The 24,661-nt window shown below is 34.4% G+C and overlaps 1 protein-coding gene across 2 annotated transcripts in view; it reads right to left on the bottom strand.

The window, feature by feature from the left end:
• The window catches only part of LOC126380705 (uncharacterized), a 90,245-nt gene that overhangs the window by 54,948 nt on the left and 10,636 nt on the right, over positions 1-24,661 (bottom strand). For both annotated transcript variants that reach the window (XM_050030298.1, XM_050030297.1), the window contains exons 2-4: positions 12,250-12,341; positions 10,239-10,362; positions 5,759-5,844 (exon numbers count right to left, since the gene is read on the bottom strand). In XM_050030298.1, the coding sequence (XP_049886255.1) occupies positions 5,759-5,844; positions 10,239-10,362; positions 12,250-12,324 (285 nt within the window). In that variant the 5' untranslated portion in view covers positions 12,325-12,341. The remainder of the gene's footprint in view (positions 1-5,758; positions 5,845-10,238; positions 10,363-12,249; positions 12,342-24,661) is intronic.

Below are 24,661 nucleotides of genomic sequence, written 5' to 3'. Positions count from 1 at the left end.
ATTAGCTGTGCTCACGCCAAGTGGAAATATCTAAAAAGGTCACGAATATATTGCGAACCACTTAAATAAACATCCTTTTCCGTACGTACGTTTTAATAAGCATCCTATTTCTCTCGTGGTAAACAAATTCACAAACGGGTTTATTACGTCTGTGACGTATTTGCATTAAAAGAAATATTTCACAAATATAATCTTACCTATTTAGAATTTAATTTGAAAGTAAGTTTTCAAATTAATTCAAATCCGACAAATAAATTACGACGAACCACAACTGTAGGCAAAAGCGACGATTAATTAAAGAGTAAAAAATTGGAAAAGAAAATAAAAAAGGAGCTACTTAAATTTTGATCTTTATCATTACACTTTAACTATACCGAATTAATTTTGGTAGACGTGAAACCACTGGAAAACGGAAGAGAACTGGTTATACTTTCGTGTATCTTATGATGCAAGTTTCTAAAATATGAGCAGCTACATGTTACAAAGGAAAAAGAATCTGTCTTTTGAAATATCGTGTAAGGACAGTGACAATGTGGTCGAAGATAAATTACACTCATCCTTTCACTGTTACCTTCAAAGAGTTGGACTGGCATGTTTCCAATCTTCAGTTTATGTAGCTAGAATATGATGTATGAAATCACAACAGCCTCATTCTAATATTACGGATATCATCAAAGATAATTAAAAAGGATTCGAAAGTGTTCGCATTCACTCAGAGCAGATTAGTAGGTACTTAAAAAGTACACCGAAGGTAGAAAGTGATTAATACGAGACTCAGCTATGCAAAGGGTAATTGACTGCGGTTTGTTACTTATGCTAACGTGTGGTTATTTCTCTACCTTCGCTTATATCACCCATTAGGGACACCTTCTTACCATGTTTTCAAAAGATGTGCAGCTCTTCACAAGAGACCCGTTCTACTATCTATCTATCAATTTCTACTCTCATCGCCTTCGGGCTAAAGCCCGAAAGCCTGAAGTAAACTTCAAATACGCGTTTTATTTTAAGCCTCGTATCTAAATAAATATTAATAATCAAAATAATAGTTACTCTTTGATAAATTCGTGGAATAAGTGAATTTATAATTTAGACATAAACATTACTAACAGAGTTTTGAACAGGTGAGATTATGGAAACTATACATAACATACATACATAAACAGCCTAAATACTTCCCACTGCTGGGAAGTATTTAGGCGTATGGAAGATACTCCACCACGCTGCTTCACTGCGGGTTGGTGGAGGTGTTTTTACGGCTAATAGCCGGGACCAACGGCTTAACGTGCCCTCCGAAGCACGGAACCATCTTACTTTTTCAGACCATCTGGTAATTCAAGCCTGAAAAGTCCTTACCAAACAAAGGACAGTCTCACAAAGTGATTTTGAAAATGTCCCCATCGGGAATCGAACCCAGATATCCAGATCGTGAGCCTAACGCTCTAACCACTAGACCACGGAGGCTGTTGGAAAACTATAGTATATAGGTATAAAATCATCATCATCTCTAGCGTTATGCCGTTCTTCACAAGGCCGCTTACCTAACCTGACGATATCAGAGATACGGTTTTTTACAGAAGCGACTGCTTGTCTGACCTTCCTACCAGAAGGAAACGTGGTTAATTACAGGTGTGGTCACATTCTTTCGAAACACTATATTTGAATGAATTAAAAAACGTGTCACCTTTTATAATATCATGTCTTTTTGTTTTCGTTTTTGTTGATATGTGTGAACAATAAAGATCAAAAGAAAAGTTAAAATAGAAAATGAACAGTTTACCTGTGAGTCAAAATTAAATAGCGAAAATATGTGATAAGCATTAAATTAGCTTTTCTAGTCACAATTGTTTCTACAACTATACCCGAATTTGTAATTATCCTCTTGTTCTCGAAAGGCAATGAACAAACAAACGAATCCAATGGGACGGTTTTGTTTACTTTATTCAACTGTGACACGTTTATCGTTGTGACTGACGAGCTGACCCCTCGACTACGACCTACGTGAGTTAGACATACCAAACGTACCAAAGTTTATATATTAGTAGTTAGTTACCAATTAATGGTAACAGTTGCATACAATTTAAGTACTTTTCCTAAGAAAAGTATTATATTATGGATAGACCGTATGTTACAGTAGAAACGCGTGTTTAGTTTCGATACCAAATCGGTTAGATTCCATATAAATATACCAGAAATTAATTTACCAACATACCGTTACCTATTAGGGACGTAAAAAAAATTGTAAGTGGGTCGTTCTTCTTTTTTATCGACAATAAAAAGACATTTTCTCAATTTATCGGATTTAACATCTTTAAAATTATAACGGCATTAAATATTTTAAAACATCATATAAAGATGTGTCTGTAGAGGACCATTTAGAGGTTCTCTTTATCTTGGTAACATACTTTTCTTTGTAGACACATTCCAAAAAATATTGTGACAGAGTGGTCCTTTTCATCGGAGACAGCATTTTAATTTACCACTCTGTCACAGAATTTTTTGAAAAACAATCAAGCTTCTTTAAGGACTAATTGAGGAACCGATTAGTATTTTGCTTGTATTTTGAGTATAATAAGATAACTATATTTTTGGACAATGGAAACATGAAACAAAATTCTAACACATAACTTATCAGAAGCAGAACGAAGGACAGATCATTGTCGATAAAAAAGAAGAACGACCCAAGTATAAATGTTATGGACTTTACGTATTTTTATTTATTAAAAACCTATTTAGACGAATGTATATTTATAAACGAGCCCCGCAGAAATTCCAAGGAAAGCTTATTTTATAATAAAAATAATTTGTAAATGGCGTAAGCTATTTTTCATTTACTTTACATCTCTCAAACAAAATAGATGTTAACAAAAATAAATATTGAATAGACTACATACATAATATAAGTACCTATCACGAATCGATTCGGCAGCCATTGTATCTAATATAAAATAAAGTACAAAAGCTCACAATAAAAACGAAATAATGTGTCTGTCTCTACACTGATGGGTATGATAAGGCATGATGCAGGCGGGATATAAATAACACTCTTATATTATTGAGGGACAAAAAATGGCATTGTTATCGAAGTTCAAATTGGTTCTGTAATATCTGGCTTCATAAACATGATCTTTGATATAAATAAATGTGGTATAATTATAGTATATACTTACCAAGAATACGCAAATATTTGTCTAATACACGATTGGAAAATGTAAGTATGTTAATTTTTATGTAGGTAGGTACACCGCGGTGATTTTCCACAAAGCATTTGTGGCTGTCGAAGGAGTTGGCGGTTGTCGCTGTCAGCCTCAGGTACCCTTGCAGTTCCATTTCGTCCACTGGGATCCCCTAACCCGATCCCCCAGGGGATCCCCGTGAACTCATCTGTTCATCAAAATACCCTTTAAATAAAAGTACATAAAGTTAATATCACACTTAGGTCCGTATTAATAGATCGATCTCAAACGTCATCTTATATTATAATATTATAAATCGGACTCAGTGTGATATTGGTGCTAATTCCTGTAAATACCATCTAATTTTATTTTAAGTTATATCTGTCATTTTCTTATCCGCCGAAAAGGAAAGGGACGGGTAATAGACAAGCATAAAATTTATGGAACACACGTCAATTTTAAGCACAAATCTAAACCAACCGTCTAAAAATTTTACATCAGTCAATAACCCGACACATTAATTTACTCATTCTTCCTAAAATTAAGAGCTGTGAATCATCCGTCCCTTTCCTTTTCGACGGATATGAAAATGACGGATATAACTTAAAATAAAATTAGGCGGTGTCTGCAGGAATCGGGGCCAGTATCTTTTTATACTTATTTTTGTTTAAGGGGATTCAGATGAACAGATGAGTTCACGGGGATCCCTGGGGGATCGGGTTAAGGGATCCTAATGGACGAAATATGCAGTTTAATGAGGGACTTTCCACCCTACGTTCACCAAAAACAACAAAGATGGCGTTGTACAGCTTTAACGTAATAATTAACTATTTTGTCATTACTCGGATACATAATTGAAGAAGCATTATAAAATAAATAATAAATTGTCGCTTCATATTTGGCTCATAATATGGATATCATTATGTTAATACCCTATATTGCTTCTCTTTATTTTGATCAGGATAATCATGGGTGGAAGATGTATTTGACCTTGGGTGTAATAAAAAGGGTCATCATTTATACCCAAACACAAAGGTAATAGATGCATAATAATATGCCCCTATCCATGAAATAAGTGAAACGAAGGGAAAACTGTACAGCGCCATCTATATTGTTTTTGGTGAATATAGCCTGGAAAGTCCCTCATTACATCACAAAGAGCAAAACATGTGCGTTCCTTACAGCATGATCGGTTCTCAAACTTTCTTTTGGAACTCTCTCGAACGTTCCACAGCTGAAGGACATCGCTATTGTGTTACAAAAATATAATTACTCACAAAAAATATAATAGGTACATAATCGCGGGCGCTGTTTGTGATTGGCTGAACGTCTGACACGGAGAAAAATGGCGCATAGATCTTATCTATTTGGGTACACATATAAATTAGGGTATATCAAACAAATGATTTTCTGCTACAAACTAAACGTAAGAGGCGTAACTAAGTCAGGTAAAAATCTTATAAAATAAGACATAGACAATGATTAAATCAGCTTAGGACGACCAAAATAATTACACGAAAAGATCCGAAAATACGAAAACAGTTACATTTTGTTGAAAAACATATGTAGCGAACATCATTCGAGAATAAAAATTATTGATTGTTAATACGGATATCCAAAGTTACTGAATGTTATCGTCGCAATTATGCACAACACACAACTTATTAGGTATTAAATTAACTATTTTATAATAAGTTGTGTATGTTATTTATCTCACATGTATCAATAGGTATATCGAGGCTGCAAAACAAGTAAAATATTTGCTTAAAAGTATAAAAACCAAACTAAAAAGTGACTTCCATCCATGTCTAGAATGTTAATCCGAGGCAAATCCATTTACGTAATTACTAGTATTGTAAATGGTAAAGTATAGTGGAGTTAATAATGCCCGAGCTTCCTGATTAACTTCTAATTTGCCAGGAACAGGTCCGATTTTGATGATTTTTTCTTTTGTAACCCTTTATTGACTCCACTATATGTGTCTGTCACTTATTTTGACCGTCTTTCACGGGAAAACAGCGACGCATTGTCGTGATTTTTTAAGTGGAGATAGTTGGATGGAGAGTGAGTGGCATAGGCTACTTTTTGTCTCTTTCAATCCCCCCACTTCCCTAAAATGGGGATGGAAGTTTGTATGGAGCGTTCCGCAATTTTCTAGGTAGAAAGCTGAAAATTCGTATGCGGATTAAGTATTTGTGACTAACAAAAAAATCGTGCGACATTTGTTTTTGGAAATCTGCCCCCAAGCTTTTCATGGAGCTTTTATATGGAACTTTTCGCAGTTCAGCTACATTACATTACACATTGGTACATTAGGCAAGGGGAACCGTGTTACTCCGAATTTAAAGCGAGCGAAGCCACGGGTAAAAGCTAGTCGAGTCTAATGCTCCACAAAAAGTAACACGAGAGTGGACACACTATCTTGTATTATACATCATACCTTTTGCGTTGCCTATAGCCTGGTGCATAGGACACCTGTCAGAATAGCACATTATCTTGGACTGTCTCTTTCGCACTATGGTTTACTATATCTTTCTGTCCTGCTGTCATACGCACCATACTAGATCGCAAGAACCACAGGTTACCTTGTAGACGCCGAGTATGAGCAGTACGCAGGATATCAGCCCGAGCGTGCTGCTCGCCAGCAGCGTGATGTTCAGCGACACCGTTACTGCAATGAACAGTACTTGATCAAATACCATCAAAAACATGGTCAATTATCTATTTGGGCGAACGGCTGATAACCTATCATCCGTACGGTACAAAAAAAACCGCATTAAAATCGGATCATCCGTTTGGGAGCTACGATGTCACAGACCGACCCATACACATTTACACACAGACACGTCAAACTCACAACACCTCGTCGTTTTTGCGTCGGGGGTTAAAAAGGATATCAGACAAGAGCGGCTGCGGATTGTTTTAGTAGTCCCGATGGGAGGACGGGCGTGACGATATCTTTGTACATGTGGTATTAATACCATAACCAATAAATACTTATACTCGTATCTCATAGGTATGACATTTGCTTATCCTGATGTAAATGTATTTCTAGCTACACGGCGCAATTTTACATGAGCCATTAAAATTATTACTGAACTACACACAACTTCTCGTTAAAATGCTACAGTTCAAGAAACAGGCGTAATAAACTATAGTAATGTTTATGTAAAGCCATTATTTTTGAGTGGTAAGTTTAAAATTGCCAGTGTCATTCGAAAGAACTATGCTCTCTATATTCACGTTAAGTTATGTTACGTACCTACTGATACGCGGTACAAATAATGTGTTCAAATGATTAATCCGTTAGAAACTTTGATAAACTCTGTGGAATCAGTAAAGCCGATTAATTTATAGTATCTTCTAATACTTAGAGGGATTATTGTATGTAATTAATTATTCATAAATATTTTGTGCAATAGTTTGATGGAATATGCAATAAAATGTATTACCATTTCTTATTGATTTTTCACAGGCATATCAACATAATACTTATTTACAGGGGTTAAAAAAATGCTTAATGGGGATTTGTACCAACCTGCATCCTCAGATCATAACAAGTATCTCCTTTAACATGATAAGTAATTAATTATCTGTGCATTCCCATATTGTATTTTAGTATGTAAAAAAATCAATTAATTGTCGATTTCAACTCATTCTTGTAAGTAGTGCGTTATAATAATATTTTTATAAAGCTGTTAGTAAAAAGTCAGGTTAAGGTACCTAAATTCGAACTCTAAATTGCAACGCTCTCTTTCAAGTTTTTAACCTGTGTAATGAATACATAAGTAAGTATTATTATTTATTTATTATTTAACATTTTACATGCGTATTATACTTATCTAGAATTTCAGGTAACTAACTATTGTTGCTAACTAACAGTACACGTGAAATAATGATAACAGATAGAGTCAGATAGAGCCATCGACGAATAAATAAGTTTGGAGTTTTTATGTTTCGAATTTCAATGGTGCATCTTCTTATAATTGTTTCACGAGAACTGTTTCAATAGTAAGTTATAAACTAACTGACGACGTCGCAGGTATGTACAATACACCGTATAATAATATTTTGTTTCTTTTTTCAAAGAACTTCTGGGGCTCTGTGCCGTTCGTTATTTAAAAAATGACAATTCACAGTGTGACTGTGTTATCTACTGAATAAAGATATTTTTTTTTTGAATTACATAATTTATTTTATGTAGAAGTTCGTAATGATAGTCCTAAAGGTTTTCGTGTTATGAGCAAAAAGACTTAAAGGATATTCCACTACTCCCCGTCGCTAGCTCATCCCCTAACCCTTGGGGACTTTTAGTATGTTGAGACACGTCTATGAACAATCAGATATACTGACATTTCAGAGTACACAAATTATTTCGTCTGATTTTCTTAATTTTCCCAGCTCCAACTTTGAATGTGAGCATTAAATTGTCAGACCCTGAGCATTAAATTGTGAGCATGAAATTGTGACTCAGGTAGAGTACGTAGTCGTTATATGAATCATGTCAGGGGCCTATGGCGGCTCAGTAATAAGTAACCCTGACACCAGGGTTGATGGGGTTGGTAATCCGCCTCATAATCCACACGATAGAAGAAGATAGAGTCTACCACTAGACAGATAAGTACTTGTCGCAGATTTAATACCGTAGATTGAGTCCCTTGCTGTGGTTGATTTCCGTTATATTATAACCGATTATGGGTATAATTGATTTAAGTTGCCAATCATACATTAATCACGCCTATATCACGTTCGAGTAGGCAGAGACCTCGGAAGTCCACTACTTCATAACTTAATTATCTTCAATTTGTTGGTAAATGATAACTTTCTCGATTAGGTATCTAATTCCTATTACGTATAGTGCGATTATGATTTCCTTTAATGATTGGTGTTTACAATACTTAATGTTTACCGAGTTAAAAAAATCGAGCACACATCAATAATTTCGTGACGGATGCAGCACCATGCAGAAGTACTTACATTTCCTTCATCGTATGCCATTTCCTCGTTTGATATTAATCGAAATAGGAAAAAAGCGACTAATTTACCTACAATAGTTTATTTGGGTGAATTAATTCGCAGTAAGTAGGTATTTTTTAGTTGTACTAAATACGGAAGCAGGAATACTGTCTGAATGTGAATACTTATTCATTGCATTTAAAAAAATATATTTTATAATCTCTTATCTACACGATTTCAAGCTTTATATTTTTCGGTATTTACGCGGACACATTTTTAATTATATCTATGGTAGGTATCTATCCAACCATGAAAATGATCTTTCATAAACATCATTCAAAAATCTTGCAACCTTTATTACTTCAGACTGGTAATTAACAAGTGCGTGCGTTTGTGATATGAAAGAATAAATTGCTCAATTATCAAACCTTATGCACAGTGTGGCGATTAGGACAAATACTTTAAAGATCTCCTTTAACCAAAACAATAATATAATTCAGCGAGACTCCACACAATAAGGTAGCTTCCAACTAGTCAAATCAGTTATTTGTTACCGGTCCGCGGAGGTCCGTGTTGCTCTATGCTTTTTGCTAAACGTCAAAACACGAAATTACTATGGAATTTGTATGAAAAAGCAACATGTGACGTCCTAGCAAAACGTGACAAAATGTCGCACTTATTACGGGGAGGGAGGGGCTTGGCTAGCAGGGATCCCTGCTACAATGTTTATTTAAGTAGGTATTTTCTGTTTTTATTTATTATTAATAAATATTAATACTTATTATTTGACACATTGTATATTATTTTGTTTTTTTTTAAGATGAAAATAAGTGTTGTATATGTTCTAAACGTTTTTTTCAATAAATGTATGTCTTCTTTTATTAAAATTCATAAATAAGTTAAATATAAAAAAGGAAACGTTTTTGTCACTTTTAGATCTGTCTTTAGTTAGTAAAATCTGAATTTCATAAATAATTCTTGAACTAGGAAACTGCCCAATTCAGGGGGTAGACCTACTGGAGTAGACCACATCTATTCTAGATTTTATATTGTATTCCAGATTAAGAATGTAAGGGGTTAAAAAGGCCACATCAAAGTAATTCATCTAAAATAGCAATATTGATATTTGTTTGCACTGCGCACCTGATGTGACCTTTTTAACCCCCACTTTCTTAATCTGGAATAGATGTAGTCCAGCAGGCGATGACAGCACTGGTTCTGGAAAACGCGAACATAATTTTAATTTACTTTGAAAGCTCAAAAAGTGTTAAAAGAACTGTCAAATTAAGCTAAACTAAAGTTGGTTTTAAAAAGACAAAATTCTCGCTCTCCTTAGGTGAACAACTTCTAGAATACTCCACCGACCCCTATAAATAAAGGCAAAAAGATGATTCGTGGCTTTTGAGAAGCATTACTCACGATGGTAATCTGAATTCCAATAACTTGTGGAAAGAGAAGCAACTAGCACCTACGTTAAACTATACGCTTCAAATACCGTGCAACAATTTAATGAGGGTTTTATGATGACAATATAAGTTAACGACTGTACATGACTTTCATTACCATAACAAAAGCAATTTTTTTTCGACACCCTATTAAATAACAAGGTAGGTAACATATTATAAAGATACCTTTAACGCTAATAACTACGTTTTGCGTAGCTGTGAAACAACAGCGTGCGCCTGCAAGTGTTGTTTCAGATTTATTTTTTGTGCGGATCGAGCCTACCTATTGTTCGTGTGTCAATCATTATTCGGTTTTCAAAGGGAAACAAAAAACCAAGCTTTGAAAATGTATTCTTGGAAACAAAAGACGATTTGAGCAGTAGTCCCGATTCAACCTATGACCACTTTTGAAAGTAAAATAATCACCATTCAAATTAAAAGACTGAAAGCAAATTTCGGGCTTCGATAATTTTACTTTGTGGTGATTTTGTATACATTAAAGTTACTCAGAAGAATTTAAAGATTTAAACTTAGTTCAAAGAATATATATTTAAGTTCGTTTCCCGCAACTCCAGATTAATTAAGGCAGCGAAGGCTTAGAAGAAGACGACAGGCAGGGTTAATAAGTTCATCGATGTTACAAAATTTCTAATGGAAAACTTACTTGGTGTTATTTTGTCTGGTTCGAGGAAGCTTTCTGATTCTGGTTCCGTCATGGCGCCGCTCAGGTATCGCTGTTCCACATCTATGAAGTGCCCCATGGTCACAATTGTAACCGAGAAGTACACCTGTGAACATTTTAAACTTACATAACACATACATAAACAGCCTATATACGTCCCACTGCTGGGCACAGGCCTCCCCTCAATCAACCGGAGGGGGTATGGAGCATACTCCACCACGCTGCTCCACTGCGGGTTGGTGGAGGTGTTTTTACGGCTAATAGTCGGGACCAACGGCTTAACTAACATATGCTTACGCTTATATGTTAACATTATGTATTTTAAACTTATGAATAAATATTCGAATAAAAATAATTCTCATTGATTATCTTTGTGCTACACCAACATTTTAATTCTTCATTGTATTTATTCATATATTTTTTACTGTTTATTTTATTTATTTAATAATTCTACACTTTTGTGAATTCCATTTGTCTTTTTTGTGTTTTTTACATGGAATACCTGTAAATGAATAAATATATTATTAATTTATTATTTAACTAGCTTTTGCCCGCGACTTCGTCCGCGTAGCGTGTTATAAAAGAGAGATCTTTGTGTGTGTGGGAGTGTATGTCAAATTTCAAGCATCTAACTTATGCAGTTTGGATTTTTTCATACGACATTTTTTCCCCGCTAACTCCCATTTTTCAAAATACAGCCATAACTAAACTTAGGTATGCATGCATGCTTGATTAAAAACATCTACTCGTATCTTACGCGGTTTAGATTTTTTCATACAATTTTTTTTCCCGCTAACTCCCGTTCCCGTGGGAATTTTTCAATACCTTGTTGCAACTAAGCCTTAAGTTTACTAAGGTACCTGCATGCCAAAATTCAAACGTCTAACTTGAGTGGTTTAGATTTTTCATACAAAAGGATTTTCCCGCTAATTCCCGTTCCCGTGGGAATTTCGGGAATTCCTTTCTTAGTGCACCTCTACGGTACCCAAGGTACCTGCATGCCAAATTTCAAACGTCTAATTTGAGTGTTTTAGATTTTTCATACAAAAGGATTTTCCCGCTAATTACCGTTCCCGTGGGAATTTCGGGAATTCCTTTCTTAGTGCACCTCTACGGTACCTAAGGTACCTGCGTGCCAAATTTCAAACGTCTAACTTGAGTGGTTTAGATTTTCCATACAAAAGGATTTCCCGCTAATTCCCGTTCCCGTGGGAATTTCGAGAATTCCTTTCTTAGTGCACCTCTACGGTACCTAAGGTACCTGCATGCCAAATTTCAAACGACTAATTTGAGTGTTTTAGATTTTTCATACAAAAGGATTTTCCCGCTAATTCCCGTTCCCGTGGGAATTTCGGAATTTCTTTCTTAGTGCACCTCTACGGTACCTAAGCTACGTCTCTTCCAAATATCAAGTGCCTACGTTTAGCCGTTTAGGCTGTGCTTTGATATGTCAGTCAGTCAGTTTCTCCTTTTATATATTTACATTACATATTTAGAAGATATTTCCGTCATACATGATTTCTATGTAACTTTAACCATTAAGGCTGCTCACGCGACGGAAGCTTAAAAAATGGAGTAACTTCTCCCGTTTTCCCAAAATTTCCCTTCACTACTCTGCTCCTATTGATTGTAGCGTGATGAAAAGTATACTATAACCTGCCCAGGAGTATGAAGAATAATTGTACCAAGTTTCATTAAAATCCGTCTAGTAGTTTTTGTTTCTATAAGGAACATACAGACAGACAGACAAAAATTTTACTGATTGCATTTTTGGCATCAGTATCGATCACTAATCACCCCCTGATAGTTATTTTGAAAATATATTTAATGTACAGAATTGACCTCTCTACAGATTTATTATAGTATAGAAGATAGATAATACAGTTTACGAGCCTTTTGCAACGCTTTAACTATGTTTGAACCTAGCAATCGAACTTCGCCTTGCATTTGGCCTCACAAAGTTTGTAAAGTACAGTCGTTATAAAAGACGTACCATAGTGTAGACTGCGGAGGCGTAGCACCCTCGTCGGAGACTTCGCCAGCAGCAACACGACTGGATGATTGGCATGATGGCGATGCCACACCCTGCAAAGAAATTCACATTTAGTAGTTATTCAGAATATTACTGAGACGTCAGTCACCTTCAGCATCACCACCATCCCTAATTTTATATATAAACTAATTAACATGATATTAAAAAAGTATGGAAAACAATTTAGCAAGACTTTGAAAAGATAAAAATATAATATTTTGTGTGCGCTTCCGGAGAAACAAATACCTATATAAGTAGGTACCTACAATAAGTTTTATATTATTTAATATATTAAATCTTAATACTAAATATAAAATTTAAAAATGCCTTGTAAAACTGTTTAAACAGTTTGTCTGCAGGAAAGAATCTCTAGTAATATGCACTTAAGTAAGTATATATAAGTTAGGTAGGGCTCTGACAACCAATCGAACCGTGTACTCAAATTTACTATTGGTTCGAAGATGGATATCACCCCACTTTTATCAAATCTGAAGCAATTAATAGGTATATTGTGTAGGTTTTAATATTTTTTCTTGCGGTCGGTGTTAGGACACAGTGAAGTGGTTAATTTCAATAATATATTCCTCCATATTTTAACAGAATTAGTGTCAGTTTGTTATTTGTATTTATACCTTAGTACCTAACATTTACACCTACTCGTAACTTCTTTCTTTGAACCTATTATTTTATTTAAGTGCTTAGGAGTTAGGTACTTACCTAATTGGTTATTATAAATAATGTTCGCCCTCAACATAGGTAAAAACGTAACGTAGATTTAAATTAAAATTTCGAAGGTTTGCGAGTCGAGCCCGGTCACTGGCGTGTGAGGATACAAACCGCATACATTGTTGCCTATTTACCACTCATGCATATGTATAAAGGTACGCGCACAACTTTTAAAGTATAATGTAATTGACCCTTACCAAAAAGAAGTAGGCTATGGTTTATATCTGAATAGTAAATAAATTAAAAAAGGTGGACATTTAGTTGTGGCGTAGATGGTGTTTTAAACAATGCATAACTGTGAATGATGCCAATGTAAAATGACATAACCTAAAGCTTATCCTGTCTGAAGACTGAGATCATTTCCGACTACCGGAACGTTGTATAACACGACTCGCTTGCCTCCAAGGACTATTGTTGAATTATTATTTTCATTAACGCAGAATTTAAAATATCAATTTCCTTTCCTGATACTTTCAGTTGAAAAAAAATAATTTCCTATTTCTAAAACGGTGTTTAAATATCCGTTTACAGACAAGTAGTCTCTCATAGCTATTTTAGACCAGTGAAGATGTATCATGGAAGATATTCACAACAGTTTATTTCTGCCGGTGCCATGTTTATTTACATACATATACATCGGCTGCGGCATCTCTTCGATTCTTAAATTGCGTTTGTGGTAAAATAATAAAATGTAGGGACGGTTCAAAGAGAAAATTAATTTTGTATGTGGTTTTGTAACTCGGTCTTCTCGAATAACGAGCGAATCCAAGGTCGTGCACAATTACATGTTTCAGATATATAATATTACCGCAACTTCAGCAGAGTTGGCGCAATTAGGAAAAATATTTTGTCATAAAAAAAATTAAAAACGTCTTACATCATCTTGCTCTAGAGCAAAAGACTACTCTTTCGACTAATGTTTCAAAGATTAAGTAAGTACTATCGTTTTCGTATATCAGAACGTCGAAAATTAAAGCCTTTAAAATAGTGTCGTATACCTAGTTCCTAGCTATTAATCAAACATTCCCAATTTTATTTGGTTACAATTGGCTGATAAGTAAAGCTTTTCATTAGGTTACGTCACCCTATTTTAGCAATTTCCTTTTTAAAGCATATAATATAAATAAGTATAGAATAATAGTCAGTTACTGTTTTTCCAAATTATGTTAAATAAAATTAATCTTATTTTATCCACAATTATCATTATATTTTTGTACGGTATTTTATTGACTAAAAAGCGATCAACTGTTTTGTTTCTTTTTGAATCGTTCTATAAATCACATACATATAAAATCATTCATTCAAGTTACTTTTATTTTTTTTTCGTTATTAAATCTTTTATAACGAATGTCGTTTGTGGATTATTTTATTATGTTTGAAATTCAAATAAGAAACATTATTAGTACTTATTTTTATACTTATACCTATATGCGAAGTAGGTACGTCGCTGTTTCTTTTGAACAACACAGAATGAGTTCTGGCGAATTTACATAATGCAAATACTTACCTACCTACCTATACACCTCTATGAATAATCTTGATAAAGTTAATAAAGACTATATTTTGTTTCAGTACTTAGTTATTTTTTATAATTCATTCTGTCTGTCATTGATGAGGCTTTACATTACATAAGGCTGAAATGCATTGCTTTCGAGCAACAAGATCAAATTATTTAAAATTCTTGTCTCGGGAAAGTTTCTACTCAAGATCCCAACTTCGAACTTCTTTCACATCCAACATAAATTAAGAATACAACATACTGCATACTTGCTATATTTTTCACTAGTTGTCAGTAACACTTTGAGTTTTGAACCATATACCTACCTAATCGTAGGTGCCTATTTTAAATCTAAATCTTCGAAATAAAGAAACAGGTAATATTATAAAAAGATGTCAAACATTCAACAGCTATCTACCATGGAGTAACTAATATAGTATAGGTACCTACTTATACTGATTGATTGATTTGATTGAAATGTCAAACTCAAATATAATTCAGCAGGTAACATTTTTTGCGCATTAACAAGGTAACGATTAACTTAAACAGATAGCAGACCAAAATGTTTCCGCATGTCAGATTTTTCAGTTAAATGGCCAAAAATGACCCCCACTTTTCGGGCTGTCTGTATTGTGAGTTAATTATGTATGAATCCCATTTGTGTTTATGTTAAAACACAATAATTAAATCATAATTTATATGAAAAATAAGTTATATATCGGAAATAAAGAGAAGCTGCAATAGTTATAGGCGGATGAGGCGTACTTTATGTAAAACTTGACGATTCAAAGGTGCTAATTCCTGTAAATACCATCTAATTTTATTTTAAGTTATATCTGTCATTTTCTTATCCGCCGAAAAGGAAACGGACGGGTAATCGACAAGCATAAAATTTATGAACACACGTCAATTTTAAGCACAAATCTAAACCAACCGTCTAAAAATTTTACATCAGTCAATAACCCAACACAGTTAAGTAGACAGCACGTCAAACGGATTGCATACCAGGGACGTACCTTTTTGATTCGCCCGGGTTATTCATTCATTTACTCATTCTTCCTAAAATTAAGAGCTGTGAATCATCCGTCCCTTTCCATTTCGACGGATATGAAAATGACGGATATAACTTAAAATAAAATTAGGCGGTGTCTGCAGGAATCGGGGCCAAAGTGTAACTATGTTAAATACTGAATAAAGTATTTTTGTATTCCAATTAGATTTTTTGTATATAATATACATACACATACAGTTGATACAGCTATATAGCTAATATTATGTATACAATATACATCCATCAAAACTAACGATATGCATCGCAATATCTCATAAAATAAACCTTTTTTTAGTCATCTGAAAACTATTTAAGAATAACCCTGTGTAACATACCATATAACAATTTTCTTCAAAGTAATCTTTTCAACGAGGCTAAGACGATCCTCGTTGAAAAAGAGATTAAAGTGTTATTGCGTGTCAAATAAAAACAATACGAAACAAGAGAATTGTAAGTAATGTCATTCAATAAGGCGGCGCGCGGTTCAATATATCGGGCTCAAATGGGTTCAAACTTTAAATTCGATCTTTGCAGATTGAATGAGGGGGAGGGAACGACGGGTGGCGTGTTTTTGGCGCATACCTACTATCTAGCGCGGCCCCAGTCGACTTTGAGCTCCTGGCCACCAGGCGCATCGGTAATCCCCGAAGACAAAATGGAAACCGACGACTATTTGGATTCAAGTTGCTATTTAAGCTACCATTCCGTTAACCACCATCATTACCCTCAATAGTTGGTGCTGAACTGACCCAGCTCACCGAATCCAGATGCATCCATAATACCCCTAAGTATGACGAATAAGTATGGCAACATGATTTTGCAAGCAAACGCCAATTGTCTGACTTTGATTACCTATTACTTTTCTTTTACCTATTTGAGTAATGAGTGTTGATCACATAAAAACCTAACTGTTTTGGGAATGTATCTATGATAACTTTATATGACTAATACATATAATATAATAATAATAACATATACTTAAAGAGGTACGTCCCACTGCTGGGCACAGGTTTCCCCTCAATCAACCGGACAGGGTGTGAAACAGGTTAGTGATTGTCTTTTACGGCTAGTAGCGGGGCCAACGGCCTAACGTGCTTTCCAAACAACGGGATCGGTTTCCTTTTTCAGACATCAGGAGACTTAGCCTGCAATGTCAAATCCTAACAAAGGAGTGATTTTCTGAATTCTATTAGACCACGGAGGCGGTTACTAATTTCTGTTAATAAGTAAATGTTAACAACCCCCAGTAAGTACTCAGGAAGATAAGCAGCAATCTACGTTTTTTCCTTTACTTTTTCTTTCACACTCAGTAGCAGAGAAATTCCGGACTATTTTATCCCTATTTATCCGGCGGCTCTAAAACCATGTCCAGAATAAACCTTCCATGTTACGATTATATTAGCACTCTCAATGGCAAGCGTCTGACAAAATGTACATATAAAAGAATTAAATAAATGTAATACCCATTCGCTCTAATTCGATAATACGGCCATCTATCTTTTACATTGAAAGGACAATAATTATATTTAAAATACTTCGACCTAGGTCGACTAATCGTGAACCTCCAGGAACAATCATATTTAAACTAATCTACTTATTACATATTTCAATTAAAAATAACCGCAATAGCTGCTTGAGCAAAATAAAGAGGCGTGTGTATTTGTGGAGGATATCCTCCCGAAAAACCGGAGTTTATCGATCCACCTCGCTCGCCTTAAAGCATTGTGCCACATTAAACGTTAACCACCTGTTTTTCGATCTATAAGACTCTTAATGAGTGCTCAGTAGAGTCCTGAAAACCGCACCAGGTTTAGTCATAGCCTGCTTGAACGTAAGACTAAGCGAAAAGTTATTTAGTCGAGTGTCAGTAATATTGTAGAGTTGATTGAAAAATATCTATCAGGAGGAAAACAGCGTCCTGCCTGCCAGTCGTGAGTGTGCGTACCCGAAGCCCGGCTGAATTACTTATAGCGCACACGGCTGCGAGCGAGTAAACAACGTCTAAATTATGAGTACACATATATCAACTAGAAATATGTTTCGCGTATTATTAGTGACTAGTGAAGCACGTTGCAAACAAATTCATATGAATTTGAAAGAAATATACTTAGGTACCTACTTTCTCGACTGAAAATCGAACGAGTAAGTAATTTCAGTTTGTGGTCAAATTTCTAACTTTGCCTATTAAGCTACCAAGCGTTGGTGTGTGGTATGTGTCCAGTTTGTTTACAATACTTCGTGTAAGTAAGTAAACAAATAATAAAATGAATGACGGTGAATTTTATTAACGCTCAACAAAAATAGTTTAATTGGATCATCTGATAATCTTGACCGATATTGTATCTCACGTATTGTTTAGAGATAATGCCGAGAAGGGCTTAAGATCCGTAAAGATAAAATAAAATAAGAGTTCAGTACTCTCATAACACTTGGGAACAAACATGTTTATCTAACGAGTTTCCATTATCGTCTTCAATAGGGTGTGATGCTCCCTGGCCGGACCACTATTCAGTACATAATTTCTTAATTGTATCAATGAAATCTACCTAACCTCTACCTTCACGTGAATACCAAGAAACAAATAGTTTACATCAAAACATTAAAAGAAAATGAATGCTAAAAGGGATCCGGCCAGGGAGTATTTCTCCCCAGCCGCGTCACCGTAAGTCTCACAGATTATAGTATGTAATCAAGTAATAAGGATATAAAAAAGTGCGGAAACTCTACTCATTTACAAAGTACGTATTTCCTATGCTATATTATCTACTTTATTTAAGCTTTAATAAGAAGTTATTAAATCTAACCTAATCCCTTTTAATTTCAAACAACAAAGGAGATCATCGGCTCTCCATACTTTGGCCGGCCCAAATTTGAAAGTGCCGGCCAGAGAAAAAAAATGTGTCGAACCTTTCGAGTAGATTGCTCTGAACATTTTTTACTATGACACCAAACGTGTATAACCATTAGTTTGGCTTTAATTGGATTTTAAAAATCACGATTTTTCATACATTTTGTAAAAAAAATATTATGTCCGTTGGGAAAAAAAGGGATACAGGCGTATTAGAAAGGACCGTTAGAACATTTATTAGTACGGCGCCAAACTTCTATGACCATTATTTTGACTTTTATTGGACTTTCCGTTTTGGTTAATATGTTAAAATGCCGGCAATCGAAAAAAATACGTCGAATCTGTCTAATAGTTGCTTCTCAATATTTTTTAATATGACACCAAACCTCTATGACCATCATTTTGACTTTTATTGGAATTTCCGGTTTAGTTCAAATGTGAAAAGTGCCGACCAGCAAAAATACCATGTAGAGAGTATCGATTAGATGCCTATTAACATTTTTTTTCTATAGCACCAAACGTGTACAATGATTAGTTTGGCTTTTAGTTTATTTTAAAAATCTTGATTTCTTATTTATTTTGTTTAAAAATAAAGTGCTTTGGGCAAAAATTGCGGTACGGCGGATTACAAAGGACCTTTAGAACATTTAATAATCTGGCGCAAGTTGCAAGGTGCAAGTTGTCTTTGATTACTTGTGGCTCTGCCCACCCCATTAGGGATAACGGGCGTGAGTTTATGTATGTATGTATGTATGTAATAATCTGGCGCGAAACATTTTTGACCATTATTATGACTTTAATTCGTCTCTCTTTCCGTTTTGGTTCAAATGGGAAAATATCAGCCAGCGAAACAAAATAAGTCAAATCTTTTGGTAAATTACTTGAAACGTATTTTTTTACTATATTACCAAATGTAGACTTTGGCGTTTATTGGACTTTTTAAAAAATCTTTTTTTTATATACATTTTAACAATGACAACAAGCAGAGCTTTCCCAATGACTAGTTATCAGTCAGATAAATACTTTGTGTTATTGTTTTGTGTGTTGTTAGGTGAACTTCTATATTAATACGACGTTGGCTGTAGTTTTTGCATTCGACTCAACGTTACGGCCTAAGTTTAGGTTGAATTATGGTATTGATTCATCTTGATCGTAGATGGTTACCACCCTCCAAAGATAAGCTTGCCATCTAGTGACGAAACTCGTATTTTGGCATGACGTCTGAAGAAGCTGTTAGGGAAGACAGGAGTTAGGCAGTTATGCTTTGCATGTATGCCGATCACAATGTCCTGGTGCTACTCGGCCGATATAGCACAGTACCTCACATTTTTTAAAAAAAAAAGCTTCTAAAGCGTGTATCACCATCAGGTGAGATAGTGGTCAAACGAAAACCTATTTTTGATTTATAAAAATGTGTCCAATGACGACCGCGATATTACGCCTTTACCTGAATTATCGCCAGATAAAACTTTTTTCGCCAAAGTGTAGGTATCTATGAAAACTCCAGATTTTGGAGAAATCTAATCGAGTTCAAAATAGTGGTTATAGACGTTTAATGTCATAGTAATAAACATTCTGACGATCCTTTAAATAACGCGCCTGTCATATTTTATTTTATAACAAAATAAATCAAAAATCGAGGTTTTAAAAATCCAACAACAGCCAAACTAATGGTCATACACGTTTATTGTCATAGTGAACAATGTTTACATGTATCTTCTCGATAGTTCTGACATGTGTTTTTGCTGACCGGCACTTTTCACCTAGAAACTAAAACGTAAAGTCCAATAAAAGCCAAAATAATGGTCATAGACGTTTGGTGCCATAATAATAAATGGTCAAATGGATAAGTTTTAACGGGATATACCAATATTGTTTCTTGGCCGGCACTTCACATTTTCACCAAAATGTATGAAAACTACAAGTTTTTTTTTTAATTCGAATAAAACCGAAAATAATTACGCTACAGCTTTGGTGCCATAGTAATAAATGCTCAGACGGATAAGTTCTAAGGATATATACCATTTTTGTTAATTGGCCGGCACTTTACATTTTCACCAAAAATGTATGAAAAATCCAGTTCTTTTAATTCGAATAAAACCGAAGATATTGACCCTACAGCTTTGGTGCCATAGTAATAAATACTCAGACGGATAAGATCTAACGAAATATAGCAAAATTATTTTTTGGCCGGCACTTTGACTTCTGGGCCGAAATCCGATGATCTCCTTTAGTATTGTTTGTGTATTAAAATAAATCTACCATTTCAGTTCCTTCTATTTTCATGTTTTCGGCTAGTAAACAAACCGTATTGTAAATAAACCGTTTACAAAGAAAGAATGGAAATCAAAAATGCAAACTTTGAAGTTTTGCTGCTTGCTACCATAAAGCACACTGGCCTCCGGCGAATTAATACATGATTATTATTACATTGAACAACACGCATCTCTGTTGTAATAATAATACTTATAAAAGCATTACGCCTAAAAAACAATCTTAAAAATTATGTTATACCTAATATGATATCATATATAAAAAGAATTACGCGTCGCTACGTTGAAATAGATGAAGAATAGTCAGTTGCTGTCGTATTGTGTGGCGTATCTAACAGAAATGTAGTAATACGTAAGAAGTAAGTATGTAAGAATAGTTGTAAGATGTTGAACGGATGATGTGCAGAAAGCGATCACATATGCAAAAGCTTTGAATAGATAGGTTAGGTATTAAAGAAACGCAGGGGATACAGAAGGCACGGTGGATGACGGTGGATGTTCAAACGGCAAAAGAGGTTGTGAGTTGAAAGGGAGATGAGCAGAAAGACGAATTTATAACAGGGTATTTAATAATTTCCAAATCAATCTAAAACGGTTCAAAAAATAATGTTAATAAAGAGAAAAAGTTGATACAATAATAAACATTTATTTAAGGTTTAGAAAAATAGTATGTACAATAACAAAAGAAAAATATAACTAAGTATTTAAAGCAATTTACAATATTTGATTGTCTTTCTTGAGTGAGTGTTACTTAAATTTTTACTCTAATACATACGAGTAACTCTTAATATTTGTTGCCGAGTCGTCAAACCTTGTCGACCGATGTCGATAAATAGTCATTATTATCAAATTATATTGTAGTAATTCAATGTAATCTCATTATCTTGATTTTAGTAACTGTAACCTTTATATTCATGTCATCGTAACATTCTAAATGACCACGACGAGCAAATTATTACAATGAGCAACATAATAACGAATACTCGGCAAATATAATATTCAATTACTGAGTTTAATGTACTTATATTTTTGTTCTGCAATAATAAGGTGGTTTATATCTCATCTATGTTAATTTAGAAATAAATTTCAAATGTCAACATATCCTTAAATTCATATTTTATAATGTTTTCCTGTGCACCACATGCCGTAAGTTATCATTTTACAAGTAACGTTCAGCCCAACCTCTAGTATTGATTCTGCTGATTCTTGGAGGGTTGTGATGCCTCTAGCAGACACAGATAATATTTATTAACTTCATGTGTTTGTCTGAATTATGTATATATTTTTGGAATAATCTTTTCGTTACAGTTCTCGCTACATTTTTTATAATAGTCATAAAATCAGACTGGTTTGAGTCAAACAGTTTACGAATACTCATTCTGTTTGTATGAGCGACGGCTAATGACTGCACTAGAGTCCAAGGGACAAGTGTTTTCTACTACTATACCACTGACACCTGATGAGTTTTAAGACATTAAAGTCTATACATTTGTTTTGAAGTTCACGTTTCACTTAATGCGTTTCGCCAACACTTAGACCTTTCCAATTTTCTATAAGAATTGATTTTTCACACGTAAGTAACTGATTCTTAAGAAATATCTTCATTTTCAGTCTCTTTAAAGTGTGTTTAACTACAAATCCAGGTAAGTAGAATAAATTTTCATATATCTTTTGTATTTTAGATCTTTGAAGTTATATTTTTGTTTTTCTGAATTGTTGTTTATTGTGATGAAAATAAACAAGTGACACGTTCTACGTACAAATAGAGGTAAAATCAACAATTCAAATATTGACATTGCAGTAAGGAATATAGCCTCTTTCGTTGATCAGCAGGATGTACCGCGCGCAGGCGAGGTTGGCTTGGGCTCTGAAAGGTGTCATTTGGAGCCCCTTACACCCCCTAATAATAATTAATTTATCCCTAATAAAATAAAATTTGGTATCCATGTGTTTTGTCCTATTGTGGTGGATCGGATTAAGTGCAATTTTCTGTGCACTCTGGCTATCGTTAAAGAGAATAACATTATCAGCGTTACCAGTAATATCAGACACTAATCTCCTAAGAAACGTAGCTTCTTTAGCAGCACTAGATAAAGCTACTTATTCGGCCTCAGTAGAGGATAACGTTACCGTAGTTGCTTCTTGCACTCCCACCGGCACATACTGGCACATACTTACAGCTGCTCGACTTGGCAGTTACGAAATCGTTTAAAGATCGTTGGGATCAGGTACTCGTACAATGGCAACGTTTGAATGTTGGGGTAGTATTGCCAATAAATGAGTTTACGAAGCTTATTGGACTAGTTTGGGCCCAAATCGATGGCTTCCGTAAAGCTGGGGATTTTCTTTTTAATCCAAAAGTGGTTGACGAGAACCTGTTTGACGGCTTGCAGTTAGAAAAGTGGATAGACTTTCAAAGAGAGTCCCAAAACGGTCTCGGCCAAGTTGTTACCGAAGAATGTCCAAATGATAAGAATCAGACGACTTCCACAAAAAGTGATCCGAAAACTGTGCTATCACTAACACTTGGTTGTATAACAAAAGTGACTCATAAAACAACTTATGAAAAGCGTGACTACAAACTGGCTTTATATATCTGCGAATAATGTAGTCATGAAAAACAGAAAACTCCTTCGCATGATTCTCCTCCTTCTACAGCAAATGTTAATGATTGGTGGTAAGTCTGAAATGGTACTGCAACATAAACAACATTCCAATCACCAAGTACCCGAAACAATAAAAAATACATTTCAAATAATGGTAAAAACATCGAAGTATTAGAGTTGTCACTTTTGAAGAACTTCTTTTGATGAACGTTAAAGCTGAAAACAACGCCAAACTCAAGCGACAAGAAATGGGACCAGGAGCCGAAGTTATAAGCTCATGATGATGTTTTTAACCGTAAAATAGAAGAAAATATTAAGAAAGAACCAAAAGAAAATAAAAAATATATAAAAAAATCAATATAATTGGTGGTAAGTCTGAAATGGTACTGCAACATAAACAACATTCTAATCACCAAGTACCCGAATCAATAAAAAAGACATTTCAAATAATGGTAAAAACATCGAAGTATTAGAGTTGTCACTTTTGAAGAACTTCTTTTGATGAACGTTAAAGCTGGAAACAACGCCAAACTCAAGCGACAAAAAATGGGACCAGGAGCCGAAGTTATAAGCTCATGATGATGTTTTTAACCGTAAAATAGAAGAAAATATTAAGAAAGAACCAAAAGAAAATAAAAAATATATAAAAAAATCAATATAATTGGTGGTAAGTCTGAAATGGTACTGCAACATAAATAACATTCTAATCACCAAGTACCCGAATCAATAAAAAAGACATTTCAAATAATGGTAAAAACATCGAAGTATTAGAGTTGTCACTTTTGAAGAACTTCTTTTGATGAACGTTAAAGCTGGAAACAACGCCAAACTCAAGCGACAAAAAATGGGACCAGGAGCCGAAGTTATAAGCTCATGATGATGTTTTTAACCGTAAAATAGAAGAAAATATTAAGAAAGAACCAAAAGAAAATAAAAAATATATAAAAAAATCAATATAATTGGTGGTAAGTCTGAAATGGTACTGCAACATAAACAACATTCTAATCACCAAGTACCCGAATCAATAAAAAAGACATTTCAAATAATGGTAAAAACATCGAAGTATTAGAGTTGTCACTTTTGAAGAACTTCTTTTGATGAACGTTAAAGCTGGAAACAACGCCAAACTCAAGCGACAAAAAATGGGACCAGGAGCCGAAGTTATAAGCTCATGATGATGTTTTTAACCGTAAAATAGAAGAAAATATTAAGAAAGAACCAAAAGAAAATAAAAAATATATAAATCAAATATATAATCAATCAGAACCCATTGCCATCTAAAGTAGCAAAAAAATACTAGTGAAGAACAACGACGACTAAAAATGTTTCAAAAACGGGTAAAGGTATTGGCAAAAAGAGTCATGACAACAA

This window comes from Pectinophora gossypiella, chromosome Z (assembly GCF_024362695.1).
Source record: "Pectinophora gossypiella chromosome Z, ilPecGoss1.1, whole genome shotgun sequence".
NCBI lineage: Eukaryota > Metazoa > Arthropoda > Insecta > Lepidoptera > Gelechiidae > Pectinophora > Pectinophora gossypiella.
Note: the sequence above shows the minus strand (reverse complement) of the source record. Positions and strands in the feature narration are given on the sequence as shown.